At 37.2% G+C, this 17,212-nt stretch overlaps 2 protein-coding genes and 1 long non-coding RNA gene across 5 annotated transcripts in view; 2 read left to right on the forward strand and 1 right to left on the reverse strand.

Annotated features, from left to right (window-relative positions):
• Positions 1–17,212, reverse strand: part of GSTs2 (glutathione S-transferase sigma 2) — a 469,518-nt gene that overhangs the window by 408,811 nt on the left and 43,495 nt on the right. The window lies entirely within an intron of this gene.
• LOC149503330 (uncharacterized) overlaps positions 11,792–17,212 on the forward strand; it is an 83,628-nt gene continuing 78,207 nt past the window's right edge. Inside the window, exon 1 of the long non-coding RNA XR_016325359.1 lies at positions 11,792–11,902. This is a non-coding gene — a long non-coding RNA (uncharacterized LOC149503330). The remainder of the gene's footprint in view (positions 11,903–17,212) is intronic.
• The window catches only part of Pten (phosphatase and tensin-like protein), a 79,959-nt gene continuing 78,207 nt past the window's right edge, over positions 15,461–17,212 (forward strand). For all 3 annotated transcript variants that reach the window (XM_028173572.2, XM_028173573.2, XM_089737891.1), the window contains exon 1: positions 15,461–16,039. In XM_028173572.2, coding sequence (XP_028029373.1) covers positions 15,802–16,039 — 238 coding nt within the window. In that variant the 5' untranslated portion in view covers positions 15,461–15,801. The remainder of the gene's footprint in view (positions 16,040–17,212) is intronic.

Below are 17,212 nucleotides of genomic sequence, written 5' to 3' on the forward strand. Positions count from 1 at the left end.
GGTGGTAAAATCGAAACAACTACTGAAGCGGTACGCAAAGGGAGGTCATAGAAAATTTTTGTTTACGGATGAGAATTTTTTTACAATTGAGCAACATTTTAACAAACAAAATGACCGTATTTATGCTCAAAGCTCTAAGGAAGCTTCCCAATTAGTCGACAGAGTGCAACGTGAGCACTATCCGATTTCAGTGATGGTTTGGTGGGGTATTAGCTATGAAGGAGTGACTGAGCCATACTTTTGTGAAAAAGGTATCAAAATATCGGCACGAGTGTATCAAGATACCATTCTTGAGAAGGTAGTGAAGCCCCTTAACAACACCATGTTCAATTATCAAGAACTAGCGACCCGCCCTCGCTTCGCTTCGGAAACATTAAAACACACATGAAAGCAAAAAAATATTTTTTTTTTTTTTTTAAAAGTAGCCTATGTTCATCAGGGACAATGTCGGCTTCTAATGGAAAAAGAATTTTTCAAATCGGTCCAGTAGTTTCGGAGCCTATTCGAAACAAACAAACAAACAAATCTTTCCTCTTTATAATATTAGTATAGATGGTCCTTCCAGCAAGACTCGGTGGCAGGTCATAAAGCTCGGTCTACGCAGTCTTGGTTGGAAACGAACGTTTCGGACTTCATCAGAGCTGAAGACTGGCCGTCGTCTAGTCCCGATCTTAATCCACTGGATTATGATTTATGGTCAGTTTTAGAGAGTACGGCTTGCTCTAAACGCCATGATATTTTGGAGTCCCTAAAACAATCCGTACGATTGGCAGTGAAAAATTTTCCCATGGAAAGAGTGCGTGCTTCTATTGATAACTGGCCTCAACGTTTAAAGGACTGTATTGCAGCTAATGGAGACCACTTCGAATAAGCTTTTTATACTTTAAATATTTATGTTTTATATTTATGTATTAAACTAACACACTGTAAAAGTAATAAACGTTATTTGCAATAGAATTTTTTTTTCTTTTGTCTCAGTATTTATGGCAAGACTAGGTACATAGAATTGTACTGTGGTAAAGAATAGATTTATTTTCTGTAATTACTGAGGCTCGTAGATATAATATTTGGACAAAGCATGTGAACGCGTCGACGTATCAAGTATAGCTATAACAAAAATAAAATCGCATTCCTAAACTGTCACAATGGACTTAAACGAGATTAATGAAAATATTTAAACATTTTTGCTTCTCATCAAACTGTCAGATTCTAGATAATTTATTAATTTATTAGCCGCTAACGCCTAAAATCTAAATTCAGTTTTATATTTTAACACATAAGTCGATAAGCTCCAACTTAAAGCGCGACCTGAAATCAATTTAAATATAAAATTAAAAAAAAGTTAATTATTAATCTTTCTTTTATCACGAATGTTCAGCAATTTTTTAATAAAAATCCGACATATATTTAAACGGTAGGTTTTATGTTTTAAATTTAGACTTTCAGACTAATCTACACATTTAAATGCTAGTAATGTCGTTGACCTCTTGTGTTTTATGCTTAGTATAATTTTAAGACTAGTTGTTAGGGGATTTCTTATGATAACAGTCTATTAGACTGGAGATACCAGTCTGATATTCCAGCTTTTCTGAGCTGTCGGGAAAGCAGTCGATTCTCCTCATCGGCCTATCGATTACCAGGCTGAAAGGGTGATTATGCACATATTTAACGGATTTCAGTCAGTTCCCATGCTCATCTTCAAGGGTGACTGAGTTCGCACACTTTGGTACCTCCGCCTAGCCTAATTCTGTCTCAAAGGAATGTCCAGTGGAAGTGTATTTATTGTGTGTATTGCATATTTTAACTATTCGTGGTCTTAAAGAGACGGCGACTGATGTTTATATCCCACGGGATGCGGTTTTCTCAAATATCTTAACGCGATGCTCTCAAATCTCGCGGCAAAAAAGTACCTAACAGTTTTTACGAATGTACGATTCGCAAATTTGCGTCGCTCGCGTTATGGCTTTTTTTCCTACCTGTTCTAGTAACCTCGAGGGGTTATTCCAGATTCACCGAACTAGTAGGTGAGCTCGCGGGGCTCAAACCTTGACGTTGTTGCTAACATGAATCCTAGCAAAAGCTGTGCTTCGCAGAATCTACCAACGGATCGGAACCGCGAACCACTGAGAAGATCCGGCGAGAAACTCAGTGGGCTGTGTCTGTGGGTTAATTTACTCGCCGAGCCCTTCGTCGCAAGCGACGGTGCTGTGTGACAAATGTAACTATTATTTATAATAGAACCGTAGGGGTGGCTAGCTCACTAATTTTCCTGAATACCGTCTTAAGCAATTGTGCTAGGCTAGGGCCAGTGCTAGCAACACTCCAGTTTGAGCCCCGTGATTGACCTACACGTCAAGGAGAAGCTGAAATAGTCTCTCAAGGCTATCAGCATAGGAAGGGATTAAAAAAAATTTACAGCACATTACGACTCGAGCAGCTGAACGGTGCGAAGCTCTTTGGTTATTGTTATACTCTTGAAATTGAATAAAAGGAATTGTTCAAAAAAGTAAATTGTAATTACTATCACTATAGAAGGCAATGATAATAATGAAGAGAATGGCGTCAGGAATGCTGACGTCATCATTTTAAAAACACCATGGAACCAGTCACTACATCATATATATTTATTTAAACTTATATAAGTATCTATGTCAGTCTCTGGCCTACCTATAATACAGGGTATCCTAATATCGGGCCGGATGACCGCGCGTGATTTGTTCCCAGTTATTATTTATATTAAACGGGTACTCAATCACACAGACTGTAGACACCACGATGTCACGAATATCACCACCCTTCCTAGAATATTAAGTGAAACCGTCAATTGAACAGGAAAAATGATCGTTTGGGAGTGTCTTTGTTCGGGAATTCACGGCTACAATCAAGACGTTACACGAATCTATCAATTACATCTAGCTGTACCATCAATACTCAAGATAGGTACTGAGGCGATGAATAGATGACGCGATGTCTAAATCTTCATTTGGAGAGTTGCTAACACTGACCTTAGCAAGAGCAGTGCTTCGCAGAATCTACCATCGGATCGGAAACGCGACCCACTGAGAAGATCCGGCGAGAAACTCAGTGGGCTCTGTCTATGGATTAGTTCGCTCGTCGAGCCCTTCGTCGCAAGCGACGGGTTCGACGAGGACGGTGACCGGACGAGGACGGTGACCGGGTCGTAGGCAAACGTTTCAACTCCATACGAACTTGAGTTAACATTTACGCTATCGAGAACGTTAAAAAAAAACTCGCACTAAGCACACTAAAGTCGAGGTCGGACCGATTTTTTGCCGAAATTGCGAGCGAGCGACCATATTTAGAATACCAAACTAACATAATTCATTAGGAATATAGACATGTTAAAAAGAAATAAAATATTTAAATATCGATTAATGATAAATAATGTTACTCGCGCAGATGAGCGATAAAATCACCGTTACCACTGTTTATTTAAATACCTACCACACATACAAAGATTATAGGAAGCATAAAATTGTTATTTATTTAGGCTATAATATGCTAAATAGGTTAACAATCTTATTTTAGTTATATTTTTAATACACTTATTATCTACATTTATTATTCAATACCGGTTTCTTGATCGTCTTGCTGTACAGCATAGGCCTCCCCAAGGATAAAATTGTTGTGCGTTACACTAAATCACTAGTCGAACAATAATCACTAAATTATATATGACGGAGCTGGCTGGTTCCTTGGCGTTTTTTAAGTAATGACGTTGCTGATGCCCCTGGCATTGCTGAAGTCCATGGGCGACGGTAACCACTTACCATCAGGTGGGCCGTATGCTCGTCTGCCTACAAGGGCAACAAAAAAAAACTTCAATTAAACAAAATTGTTTAAAGTAAAACCTTTTTCTCCTATACATACTATGCGCAAAAAAGATATTAATGTAAATTTTACGTTTTGACAAAACTGTAGTAGTAAGACATATTTTCTTAATCCAAATACCAGTGCGAATATATCTATTGATATTTTTACATGTGACGTGTATTAGCTGTATATTTTAAATAGAGAACATTTAAACAAATAACAATATGCGTAGCCATTTGTTAATTGTAGGAACCTAATAAAAGTTTGACCTTTAGTTTTAAATATTCATATAATTATGGATACAAATCAAATGTGACGCATTGCACTTAATTTTTTCGATAATATCTGACAATATTTTGTAGGTAGTATATTATACAACATCAATAACGAATTATTAGAGACAATAAATCGTTTTATATCTCTCTAGATTCTAGATGTTTCCTTATAAAAGTAGCATAACCCGAAGTAAATTTTAAGTTATAAAAAAATACTGTTTGATATAAATAACATCTAAGTTACATAAAAATAATATTATGAACACTAAAATAGTTGTCTGTTGTGTTTTAACGCCTTAGCAACTGATTCAATGTAGACTTTTTTGTTTTATTTTTATTTTTTATTGCTTAATGGTTGGAAGAGCTCACAGTCCACCTTGTGTTAAGTGGTTATCGGAGCCTATAGACATCTACAACCTAAATGCGCCACCCACCTTGAGATTTATGTTCTAAGGTTTCAGCATAGTTACAACGGCTGCCTCACCCTTCAAACCGAAACGCATTACTGCTTCACGGCAGAAATAGGCGGGGTGGTGGTACCTACCCGTGCGGACTCACAAGGGGTCCTACCACCAGTAAAACTAAATGACTAAATTCGGTATTGTATTATAGATTATGAGCTACCTTTAATTTCACTGTCGACCACTGTAAGACCACATGGTTATGCAGTATAGGCCACGGAGGCAAAGCTGCTCAAAGTTTTTTGTGTGCAAAGGATAAACTGTCATTGAAGACTGAAGATTTACCTAATCGAATACAGCTTGGAACTGTTTGAGAAATTACCGATGACAGATTATCTTGTTCAATAGTATTTGAAGATTTAAACCAATGTTTTCAGCAATGATTAATAACAATGTACCGGTCACCGTCCTAGCCGAAACCGTCGCTTGTGACGAAGGGCTCAACGAGTAAATTAACCCATAGACACAGCCCACTGAGTTTTTTGCCGGATCTTCAGCATAGCTGATTTTCAGCATAGGTAGGAGCAAAAAAAACAATGATTAATAACTGAGATATGGCCCGTTAACACAGTAATTTTAAGAAGATCTAGATCAATCCGAAAATATCTTAGTGTTGATCCATGTGACTCTATATGGCACCGCCTTCGGAGTGACATATTAATATATGTATGGCTTTGATACAATTTATATAATATACGGAGGCCCTCAATACCAAAGGACCACTTTCTTTTCTCTCCAAATTACTTAAAGTGGAATAAAAACCCAGGAAAATTTATAGTATTTTACTGTTATCAAATTAGTACTGTTTTCTATACACGACATTTTGGTTCGGAAAACGATTCAAATCGTATATTTGGGCCTTGTATTAGCATAGATACAAACCAGAGTTCATTTAGATCTAGAATAATCTAGATCTAGGCAACAATGTGATATATTCTGATTTCGTTCATCAATTCGGTCGCCTGTTTTTTCTGTCGAAACTGTAAATATACTTAGTAACGTTGCTATAGACTGAAATGTTCTCGTCTTTACATAGATATACAGAATTATGCAAAGTCGTATAGAGTAAATACTCTTCACTCGAAGGTCGCTGCATACTTATCTTTATGAAACTTTTGCACGTGCATTTTGCAATATCTTAGTCTTAAAGCGTGGCTCGGTTTATAATACGTTGTCTTAAAGACCACGTCGTGTAGAAATTCATTCTGGTCTCTAGTTGAGTAAAAACAAACTTCTGCTTTGTTCAGCAGTCTTGATTCGCCAAATTCTAATACCTGATTAGTCATTAAAATATTGAACAAATGTAGGGAACGTCGGTCCCTTAAATGTATATTGTGACTGATTTGTCCATTAGAGTAAGTACTGTCCTCTCAATAACAACTGCAAAGCCTCTGTCCCTACCTATTAGCTAGTAGCCTAAGGGGCTATTCCAGCTACGCTCGGAAGGGTAGGTAAGCTCACGATCTCAACTTGAGAGAATTTGCTAACACTAGCCCTAGCAAGTGGAGTGCTTCGCAGAATCTACCATCCGGTTAGTACGCTCGTCGAACTTTTCGTCGTAAACCACGAAGCATTTTCAGTGTGCTTAGTGCGAGTTTCTTGACGTTCTCGATAGCGTAAAAGTTAACCCAATTTTGTATGCAGTTGGAACAGCGCCCTAGCGGCAAACGTACGCAAACGATCCCATTCCATACAAATATGAGCTAACTTTTACGTTATCGAGAACGTTAAAAAACTCCCACTAAGCACACAGGTTTCAATTTGTCGAATGGATCAATTTCTAAAGCCGCTTAACAATGTACTTGAGCCTGCGACCTCATGTTCCGAGTCTAAAGATTAGTGGCATTATTAACGTTGTAATATTTATAGGCATCGAAGACTATAAAACAAATTCATAAAAAAAAAACTTCGCAAACTGAACCTCCCCAGCTCTTAAACTCATGCGTAAATTCAATGACAAATATTTGCAGGATTCGTTCAAACGTACTAAAGTCTAGACTACACGTGTAAGAGTCCCGTACTGTGTTCGACAGTTATCTTATCAGCGTCTGCCCGAGGGCCGCTATCAGACGGTGGTTGGTCTTGCACCTCCCGATAATACTATCGCCTGATAATGTCCGGAGCTAGCATTCAAACCATTGCCGCGGGAATTCGTCTTTTTTATTTCTGATTAGTATAGATGAGCGAACGATCTGACGGCCAAGCTGATGTGATACGGCTACCCATACCCATAGCCACTATAATAGCGAATACCGTCCTTGCATTACTGGTGGTAGGACCTTTGTGAGTCCGCACGGGTAGGTACCACCACCCTGCCTATTTCAGCCGTGAAGCAGTAATGCGTTTCGGTTTGAAGGGTGGGGCAGCCGTTGTAACTATACTGAAACCTTAGAACTTATATCTCAAGGTGGATGGCGCATTTATGCCGAAGATGTCTATGGGCTCCAGTAACCACTTAGCACCAGGTGGGCTGTGAGCTCGTCCACCCATCTAAGCAATAAAAAAAAACTTCTAATCATTCGACGTCTTAATTGCATTTCTTTATTGGGTATCCCGCTCTTCGGACAGTCAAGACGTCATTGCTCCGCAATAGATATAGGCTGAACGGCAAAGTCTACCAAATGCGAACTCATAACAAGCCACCAGTGATGCCTAACCTAAGAATGCCGCGGAGTCAACATCCGACACATGTGAGCCTACGAAAATAGGGTTTATTATTCACATTTTAATATATTTTTTTTCGCAACAAATGCGCAGACTGACTGCGTCTATATAAGTTAATAAAAAAAGAGACGTGATTAAAAATTACGCGGGAAACTACCAATAGAACATACTTTGTGTCATTACTTTTTCTTCTTTCAAGAAAAGATATGGAAGTCCTTTGTATACAGCCTTCAAACGTTTGCATAATGCCGTTGTTGTCACATTCCTTACACTATCTTTGATATTGATAAACGAACAAGTAATTTAATCAACTTCACCTTATTTATCGTTTACATGTACTTTCTCTTTATGATTGTATAATGTACGTACCCACCGGATGCTTAAGACAATATCTACATAATGATAAAATATGATTCTATGGGTGACCATACAATCAACACATGAATCAGTGATAAAAGTGAATGATTAATCTAAACAGCTTCGGAAAATGACTGATAATGTCTTCAGTGATACAAAAAGTTCAAACTTTGAATGCGTGAACCTAATGCTGTGGTTACACTGTCGGGATTTGTCAAAATATGCTTTTTTTAAGCATTCGTAAAGTTTGAAGCACGGGCCCAAACGCCGTAATAGGTCTGTTATTCAGGTGTGTAGCCTTTTCTTTTTTTTCGAAACTCCTACGAGGTGTCCGCGCCAAGGGATCACGCGGGGTATGTGTACTGGCAGTACATACACGCGGGGTAACCTGCAAGTTAACATGGTCGTGACAAAAATCCTTCAGCTAGGAAAGGGCTGAACTATAATACATATTTAAATTATTTTGACGAAGCATGTTGCGGATAATAACATGTACTTTTAGATTAGGAATATTATGTTCTTTTTTTAAAACTATTATCTGGAGCAGTTTATTATTTTTATGGCCTATGAAGACAAATAAGGTCCACAAATCGTAAGCGCCGCACGTGAACATCGACAACAATCCCACATTCTAAATAAAGCCATTAAACAGTACAGTATGTATTTACACACACACACATGCAAAATAATACACAAGTATTACGCATGTACATTCAACAAGAAACACGTGAAACGAAACAAACTTAACAGTCAATGTAATAAAATATCTATACAGACATTACCTTCATTATTCCATTAAAGACAGGACATTTCGGTATCTCCGGGAATGCTGTAAATGAGTTATCGAACTTCGAAGAAGAATACTATCATTTTAAGTGCCAAATTATCTAATGACTTCAGCATTATTGTATCAAGGCTCACCACAGCACTGATATTCTCCCTGGATTTTCTCAGGTTCTCTCTCGGTTCCCATCCGGTGCAAGATTGAGGGAACTTCTTTTTTTTTCGGGAATTTGGGCGAACCCTGGGGTTTCCGTGCCTAGAGAGTTCGCGAAATATTGACAGTTCGCAGATGTTGTGAGCTAACCGTGGGCGCGGGAATGTTTTAGGGTCCTACCCATCAAACGATACCCATCGAACGATGAAGAAACGTGTTCACGGATGATAACGACTCACATATAAGAATGTGTCGCCAATTCGTCTCCCCGCGTAGGCAAATAAAATACAGGTCAACTCCAATGATTGCAGATACAGTTTACACAAACTTCAGTGCTAATCTGTTGTTGGTCGTTGAATCATCTGTTGCTACGCTCTTATCTTTGGGTGTGACCATGGGTATCGTGACATTGTAGGTTATTAACTAGATTAATTCTGCGCACACAACGGTATATTGTCAAATTCTTTTTTAAATTGCAGAAAGGTTAGGAAATATTGTTATTTTTTATTATAATTTAAGGATTTATTTGTTATTTTTGCAAATCTGCAAAATATCGGTTTTAATTTAAAATGGCTTAGCTCGATGCAGTATGTGGTTACTTTTCTTTCTTTTTTAAATCGTAATTTTATATTTCAGTAAACTAAATATATACACTGATTTCAATGCAAAAAAAAAAAATCGTGATAATTTTGTCAAATTGTTGTGTGTTGCAATATTGCACAATACTTACGTACATACATAATACATTGTATTGGCAAAAATAAACTGTATCCGTCGGGTCCTCGTGTATCCTTAAAGAAGCACGGATTGGGGCTCCAGGCTACGTACGCCCTCTGCCCGGGCTAGATATCCCTGCCTAGCACGGCAAGGAAGTTGTCCATACTGGTTTTTTTTTAATAGATACATATAATATGTAATAATGGGAAGTGATAATGATTGATGGATTCTTTTGTGATGTGATCAGGATGATGATGATGATTGGTTGGTGTTGTCGGAGGGAGAAAGCGCTCCCGCGGCCTTGCTTAGCAAGCGGTCGACATCGCATCCGGGATACCTGACCGCGGGCCTAAACTCAACATTCACATCTCGGAGACAGACATTCCGGCTCTGGTACGGACCGGTAGGTAAATAAACTGTATAACGCAGTTTATACAGTAAATAAACGTATAAAACAATTTATTTTTGGTGTAGCTCTATCGAATTTCTACAAGTCACATCACCTACCTACCTACATGTGTAGTTATAATAACGCTTATTACCGTTAAGCGCAGCGTTGGGCGTTCCCTTGCCCGTTGGACCGATGACTTGCGGCGATATGCTGGAAAAGATTGGATGCGGAAGGCGGAGGATCGTTCATTGTGGCGGACTATGGGAGAGGCCTACATCTAGCAGTGTAGAGATACAGGCTGATGATGATGATGATTACAAAATCAAGCCGAAATTATCTTTTGTAAGTCTTTAAGTTGATTTTTGTCGAATTGCTGTTCTGCCTCATATTTCAAGCTGGTTGCATCACAAATAAAGGCGCTCCTGTTTCATTTGCGACGGAAGGAAATGATGCAATAGTGTTTCTTAGTTGAATAATCTCAACCCAATGATGACAGTTATGGGAGTCATTGAAAAATTTAATGAGTCAACTTTGATTCATTCGAAACGTCTCTTGTTTTATTCCAGCTGCGTGTTTGAGTTCATACACACAAATACTGTAGGTACATGAATTGTATGTATGATGCATCTACATGAATCCCACTAATTAACTCACATTTATTTTAATGATTTTTTTTTTCGCTATTGAATTACGACAAACACATTTTTAAGCCTGCCACAATTGAAACTAGTGAAACTAAATCGAAGTTCGAATAAATTTGGTATCTTTTTGTGCTAGCTTTACAGAACGTTTGAGTAATCGATTGATGTTTTTGTTATTGCCTTTGTAGGCAGACAACAGCCCACTGGATGGTCAGTGGTACTTGTCGCTCATAGACGTGAGCAATGTCAGGGGCAAAGCCAAGCCGCTGTCTACTATTAAGTACTCTGCGCAAGCCTTGTTTGAAGAAGCACATGTCACAGCGCTCGGGAAACACCGTGGAGGGAAGCTCATTCCAAAGTCGGATGGTAGGTACGTGGCAAAAAAGATCTCTGGAAACGCACTGTGGCTAGACGCAGTGGTTCTAGGTAGTATGGATGAACTCCAGTGGCGGGTAGTGCGATAGTAAAAAAAAATGTTATTGATTTTATATTTTATGCATAATGTACATTTTAATGAAACATTATACGTTTTTCCATAAATAATTTCAAATCGACTAAATATCGTGTTGTTTCTGAGAATGATGATCGAGGGTTCTGGGAAATAAGTTCCGAAAGGAGAGAAGGTAGGTCCTTGGCGTCTCTTTCTTGAGTATGAATTCTAGTTGAAGATTGGTATGGATGTGAACATTAATGTTGCAAGTTCAATTTACTGTATTTGATTGAAATTAATAAACCTGTCTCTTCATTTTTCTGAACAGATTCAATTTTGGTTTCGTTGTTGATTTTATGAATGGTAATTTTAACAGCTTTCGCTAAAATTTAGAACACAGATAGCAAGTCAGTTTATTTCTTAGAACGAGAAATAACTATCCACCTATATAAACTAGCTATACTTTGAAATAACATATTATAAATTTTTACAAGTAAATTAGTGTAAACGGCTGTCTGGTGTAGTGGTAAGTGACATGGTCACTACACAAGGGGGTCGCGGGTTCGAATCCCGCCAAGGGAAGATATTTGCATGATAAATATAAATGTCTTTTCCAGGGTTATGGATGTATATTAAATATATGTATGTGTATAATAAAAATCTTAGATTTATATCCGTTATCTGGTACCTGTAACACAAGTTCTTTACGAACTTATCACGGGACCAGTTAACGTGGCGTGATTGTTAGTAAATATTTATTTATTATTTATTTATTTATTTAGCAATCGTTGATTTCTTGATTTTGGTAGGAGTTAATGCAATCAAATTGATGATTTGCGGCGATATGCTGGAGAAGATTGGATGCGGAAGGCATTGAATCGTACATTGTGGCGGACTATGGGAGAGGCCCACAATTAGCAGTGTAGAGATACAATCTGATGATGATAATGCAATCCACATTTCGCTGTAGTAGCAATAGTGATTCAAAGATTTCACTGGTGGTAGGACCTCTTGTGAGTCAGCACGGGTAGGTACCACCACCCCGCCTATTTGCGCCGTGAAGCAGTAATGCGTTTAGGTTCGAAGGGTGGGGTAGCCGTTGTAACTATACTGAGACCTTAGAACTTATATGTCAAGGTGGGTGGCGCATTTACGTTGTAGATGTCTATGGGCTCCAGTAACCACTTAACACCAGGTGGGCTGTGAGCTCGTCCACCCATCTAAGCAATAAATAAATAAAAAGGTTTATCTGTCGTAAATTCCACTTGATTGATGGATCAAGCTTATGGCATTTTTTTAAAACGATTGATGTTGACCCGAAGTTTTCACAGCTTCACCAATCGTATTTGAAATAACAACAATAAAATTGTATTATACAAAGTTTCAATTTAATCAGTTAAACAACGCTACATTAATGAATAGATTAAGAAAAAAACAATTAGTCCTTTCAAATACATTTATAATATATTCAAAGATAGATAGGTAATTTATATGTTAATATTACTACGAAAATTTCACACAGCCCACGCTAATAATATTTGTAACTGACAGCCCTATGATAGATTGCAAAATCGTGAAACACATTGTATGTACCTACCTATATTTGGTTGGCAACAAGCAGTCTACGAAAAATTATCTCCTTCAACATAATCAAAACAGCAAATCTGTACACACACTTTTATTATTATCGGGCTGTAATAATAAATATTTGTATAATGTTATGCGTCAATGCTTGCTAAAATAAGAAAACAAATAAAAACTTTTTCACATACCTACTTGTGCTATCAAATTGGCGGGAATTAACAGCGCTAAACGGGCTTATCTGTGGCGAGTAAATATCTTGATATCTAATTATCTAGTACACATCTAAACTATTAAATATTATAATCTAACTACATATCTACAAGATATACTTACTTTGTATTTCATATATTATTCTAGTTATTTCTTTTGATTATAGTGATTCGCAATTTTTCTTTGAAGACTCACTGAAAATAATGTAATAACATTGTTGTTTAGACATTTTTTCGTATCGTTCTCGTGTGGCAGGTCTTGAAATACGAATCCATCGTACGCGTCTGTTTGAAATACGAGATATACCTATGTTAAACTTGAGTATATTTCCTGGTGATACGCGATGAGCAGCACAAAATTCGCAAGCTTGCTAGAGATAGACTGAGAGAGAGAATACACTTTATTGCACACCAAAACACAATTTACATTCAAACAAACATTCAAAAAGCAGATACATAATAATATGTACAATAGGCGGTCTTATCGCTAAAAGCAATCTCTTCCAGACAACCGCTTAATTTACAGTAATTCTGGAAAATATAAAAATATAGCAGGTATGTTGCGGTGTACCTACTATTTATATAATATGAATTGTTAGTTTAAATACTAAAAAAACAATTGTTCTTTTTGTTTTTGATTTCGTCCAGCACTGGTGTTTTGACATGAAAGAGAGTAGAGTGACAATTCGTCGATTAGTTTCGAGATTAATTAAGTACATAGGAAATAATAATGTTATTGGGTCGAGACCGCGAGGTGTTTTAAAAAAAAAAGACATCTAATTGTCTTGTCTGTCATCTTTTTTATTTTTTCTTATTTAGATAGTAGTGAAAGTACAAGTTTATAAGTCCTCAAAATGTACTTCAAAGCGTCAGTTACGACTTAAAGGACGTTGTTTCTTTGAATAGAAAAGCGTAAACCGTAAAAAAAAGCGTAACCAGGAAGCCTTGTAACTAGTCAACCTTGGATGCCTACTGTTTTAGGCGTTGAATAAACTATTATATAATCGGGTGTTGTAACAGCTAGAACTCGGAATGTCATGTACATAATATGATAATGATTAATGCTATGGTTTCTAATAATCATTTGCACGCAGTGTCGTGGTAAGATGGGTAAATTAAGACTGTCGCATATTGGTACAGCAAACGGCTGTCGGTCACTAAGAACCATTTTCCAAACGAGTGGTTTACTGGTCGTAGGACGTTTTGTGAGTCCGCACGGGTAGATACCACCGCCCTGTATATTTCTGCCGTGAAGCAGTAATGCGTTTCGGTATGAAAGGCGGGGCAGCCGTTGTAACTATACTGAGTTCTTAGAATTTATATCTCATGTTGTTTATTTTAATAGTAAAAATATACTAGGTAAGTAATATTATATACAACAAAATAAAAGGAAAATTTATTGCTGAGTTTAAAATGGTTCATTTTCCTTAGTTGTCATTAGCTCTTACTAACGATTGGTGCTTTTCCCCAGCTTGTCTTTCGACAAAGGCCTCCTCTCAATAGAACTAACTAGTCTGGCTTGAAACCAACGTTCCGGAATTTATAAGAGCTGAAGACTGGCCTTCATTTAGCCCAGACCTCAACCCTTTAGACTTAAAATTATTGTCAATTTTAGAGCACACGGCCTGCTCTCACACGACACGGCGACATTGAGTATCTTAAAAAAATGTTGGAGCAAGCAGTGGCGAAATTTCCCTTTGAAAACAGTACGTAGATAGCCAAACAGATTAAAGGCCTATATAAAAGCCAAAGGTGACGATTTTGAATAGATTTTTTTTTTTTTGCCTAGACTTTAATAATAATATAAGAATAATATTACAATACTTCATTAAATAAAATGCATTTTCATCTGTAACAGAACTTATGGCTGAACTTATGAACTGAACTTATTAGTTATACCTACACTTATCTCTATCTCTCGCAATAATAATCCATTGTGTTAATAGTACGAGAATAGAAAATAAATAACTAAAATAGTAATATAGTATCGTGTTAACAAACACAAGCTATACCTAACATGATAAATGTACTTATCTGCTTATATTTTTCAAACGCTAATAAGAATTGCACATTGCACGTTATATTCATAAACGTGGAGAGCGATTCATATTACAATGTTCCCAGAGCTGGGTCCGATTTCTAAGAAAGAGGTACTGTTTTATTACTGGATACAATTTTTATCTTGGTATGTAATATGAAATCGTTTTATAATAATTTTATATTTCTAACGCATTTCTTCTAACTTATTCGTGCAATTTGATTAGCGCAACTTGTGGTTTGTCAGTGAAACCGTGAAAATCTCAGTGAAACATCGAGAATGGTATATACCGCGAACCATTTGCGATGACTTAAAAAGAAAGGTATTTAAATATACCTATTTTTGAATAGTGTTATTTTAATTTTAAATAGGAAATATCGCTGGTGGGTAAGTACATAAACAAAAAATAAGACGCAAGATTTGTGTTTCGTGTTAAGTTGTTAAACTCACACGAAGGTACTTGAAGTAGGCGTATACTTCAAATAGTAAATTAAAATGCAGTGCGTAATTTAATACACAATTAATAATGACATAGACATTACAAATCGAATATTACCATCAGCATATTTAAATTCTCCCGCTAAGTATCACAGATAAGAAATTGGTTAAAGCGCCATCTATAAATTGGTAGATCAAAGATAATTTTTTTCTTCGTAAATGCTGATAATGAATGCTGAAAAACCCAAACCATGATGAAAAATTATAAGAAATTATAAAATAAAAAATGTATATTAAAATTCCAAACATTGAGTATTAGCTAGAATTTGAATTCGGCGCTTGTTTCCAACGTAGAACTAGCGCCACCTTGGGACACAAAACAAAAACTTTTTGGAACAAAGAGCTTTGCTAGCTAGGAAACCACTACCAGAAAATAAGGTTGTGTGGCATCTCGGTCGTACATGTACATAACGTGAACGAATGAAAGAGATGCTATATAGATGTCTGCCGTCAGCAGAACCATCTTAATTTCTCGTGCAGTTGTTTCGCCTCGACCGTGTTCTAGTGCAGTGCAATCGCAGGATGGACGCCATTCGCACTAGATAATTTTTATATAAATCAAAAAGAAAAAGCGTCGTCGCACGGGCTAGGAGCTATGGTGATATAGTGCGTAGAGTGCGATTCCGTGGTGGTGCTTCAATCCGGCGGCGGCGTGGAGGTCCTCGCGGGGCGCGGATGGCGAGCGCGGGCTCGCCCGGGGGCACCGCTCGCGCTCCGCCACCGGCCCGATGAGAGGGGCACGCTCCAAGCACCTCGACTCATTTTATGGGTGTTTGCGTGAGCTGCCGGCGCCGAGAGCGGAAGATCCCAGAAAAGCGGTCGGTGCCGGGAGTGGTTGGGCCCGCTAAGGGCGCGGCGGCGGAGCTGCTGCCCAGGCCAGTGAATCGCTTTACAGCCATGGCAAACTCCATGTCAAATATCAAGATGACCAACCCGATAAAGAATATGGTCAGCAAGCGCAGGATACGCTACACCAAGCACGGATTCAACCTGGACTTAGCCTGTATCCTTTTTGTGTAGTGTCTGTAAAAGTTAATGTTACGTTGGAGTTCTGTGTGCTAGCCTCAGTTGAAGGTGAGTACTTTCCGTTCCGAAACTGAAGTTTAGGTTTCTAAAATTATTTCATTTATTTCATATATCTTTTAGTCAGGTCATAAGTGAAACAATCCAATTTACTTAGATATGTGATGTTCCTCTCGGCTCTCTCAAGGGCACTGATTATAACCTATAAAAACACATCCGTAAATTCTCCCGATAATATAACGATGTTTCAGGTTATAGAAGAGAAGGGCATTTGTAAAAAAATACATTTACATTAAATTATGTAGTAGTGTGTCTTGAAAAGCTATTTGAATAGTCTTAGGTTACAAGGCCTCGAGCTTACACTTCTATGAGTACTCATTCGCCGATCATGAATCTTGGCCTTGTAAATTTTTTCCAAAATAACACAATAATATTTAAAATTGTGCGAAAAACAAATAATAAACGAACCAGAAATGTTTTTGTTCAAAACTGTTAAAATCTGGCATGGCAACAACCAACATAACCTATAACTTATACATAGGTATTATGTTCTATATGATAGCTCCAACTGTTTACATAGTAACTATCAGATAGTGGAGTGTGCTCTGTTAGAAATGTGTATCTAAGTTTCATGTAATGAAGACAGTAGATTTGCTATGACCATTTGCAATTACTTTATATGAGTACTAGTATTTAACCATGTGTTCGTACACATAACATTGTTATGTATCAAGGTGTGAGAATAAAGCAATGTTTACACTAATTATGCTTTTGAAGCACATGCTATGCACATTTGCATACTAATGGCAGGTTTAAAAGTGGACTGTTGCATCTTAATGCATTGCTTTGACATGTGTGGGCAAGATAATTGTGCGTAATGGAATACCTGGTTATAGTGTTTGTGTATTAATTATTCATACACATTAATGTAATATGATAATAATATAGCTTCGAATTACCTTTATTAATGTAATAAAAATATAGGGCAATTTAAAGGTTTTTATTTTGAAGATATTCAAAATATGTGTGTACATATAGCATGGTAGTGTACTTTAAAGGACTACACTATCGACAGTGTGTTGAGAATTTTATTAAAAAAAATTGTCTGTGAGTAGATTAAAATTTAGAAAAATGATTAACACAAAAAACAAAA

This window comes from Bombyx mandarina, chromosome 03 (assembly GCF_030267445.1).
Source record: "Bombyx mandarina strain Sakado chromosome 03, ASM3026744v2".
Classification (NCBI taxonomy): Eukaryota; Metazoa; Arthropoda; class Insecta; order Lepidoptera; family Bombycidae; genus Bombyx; species Bombyx mandarina.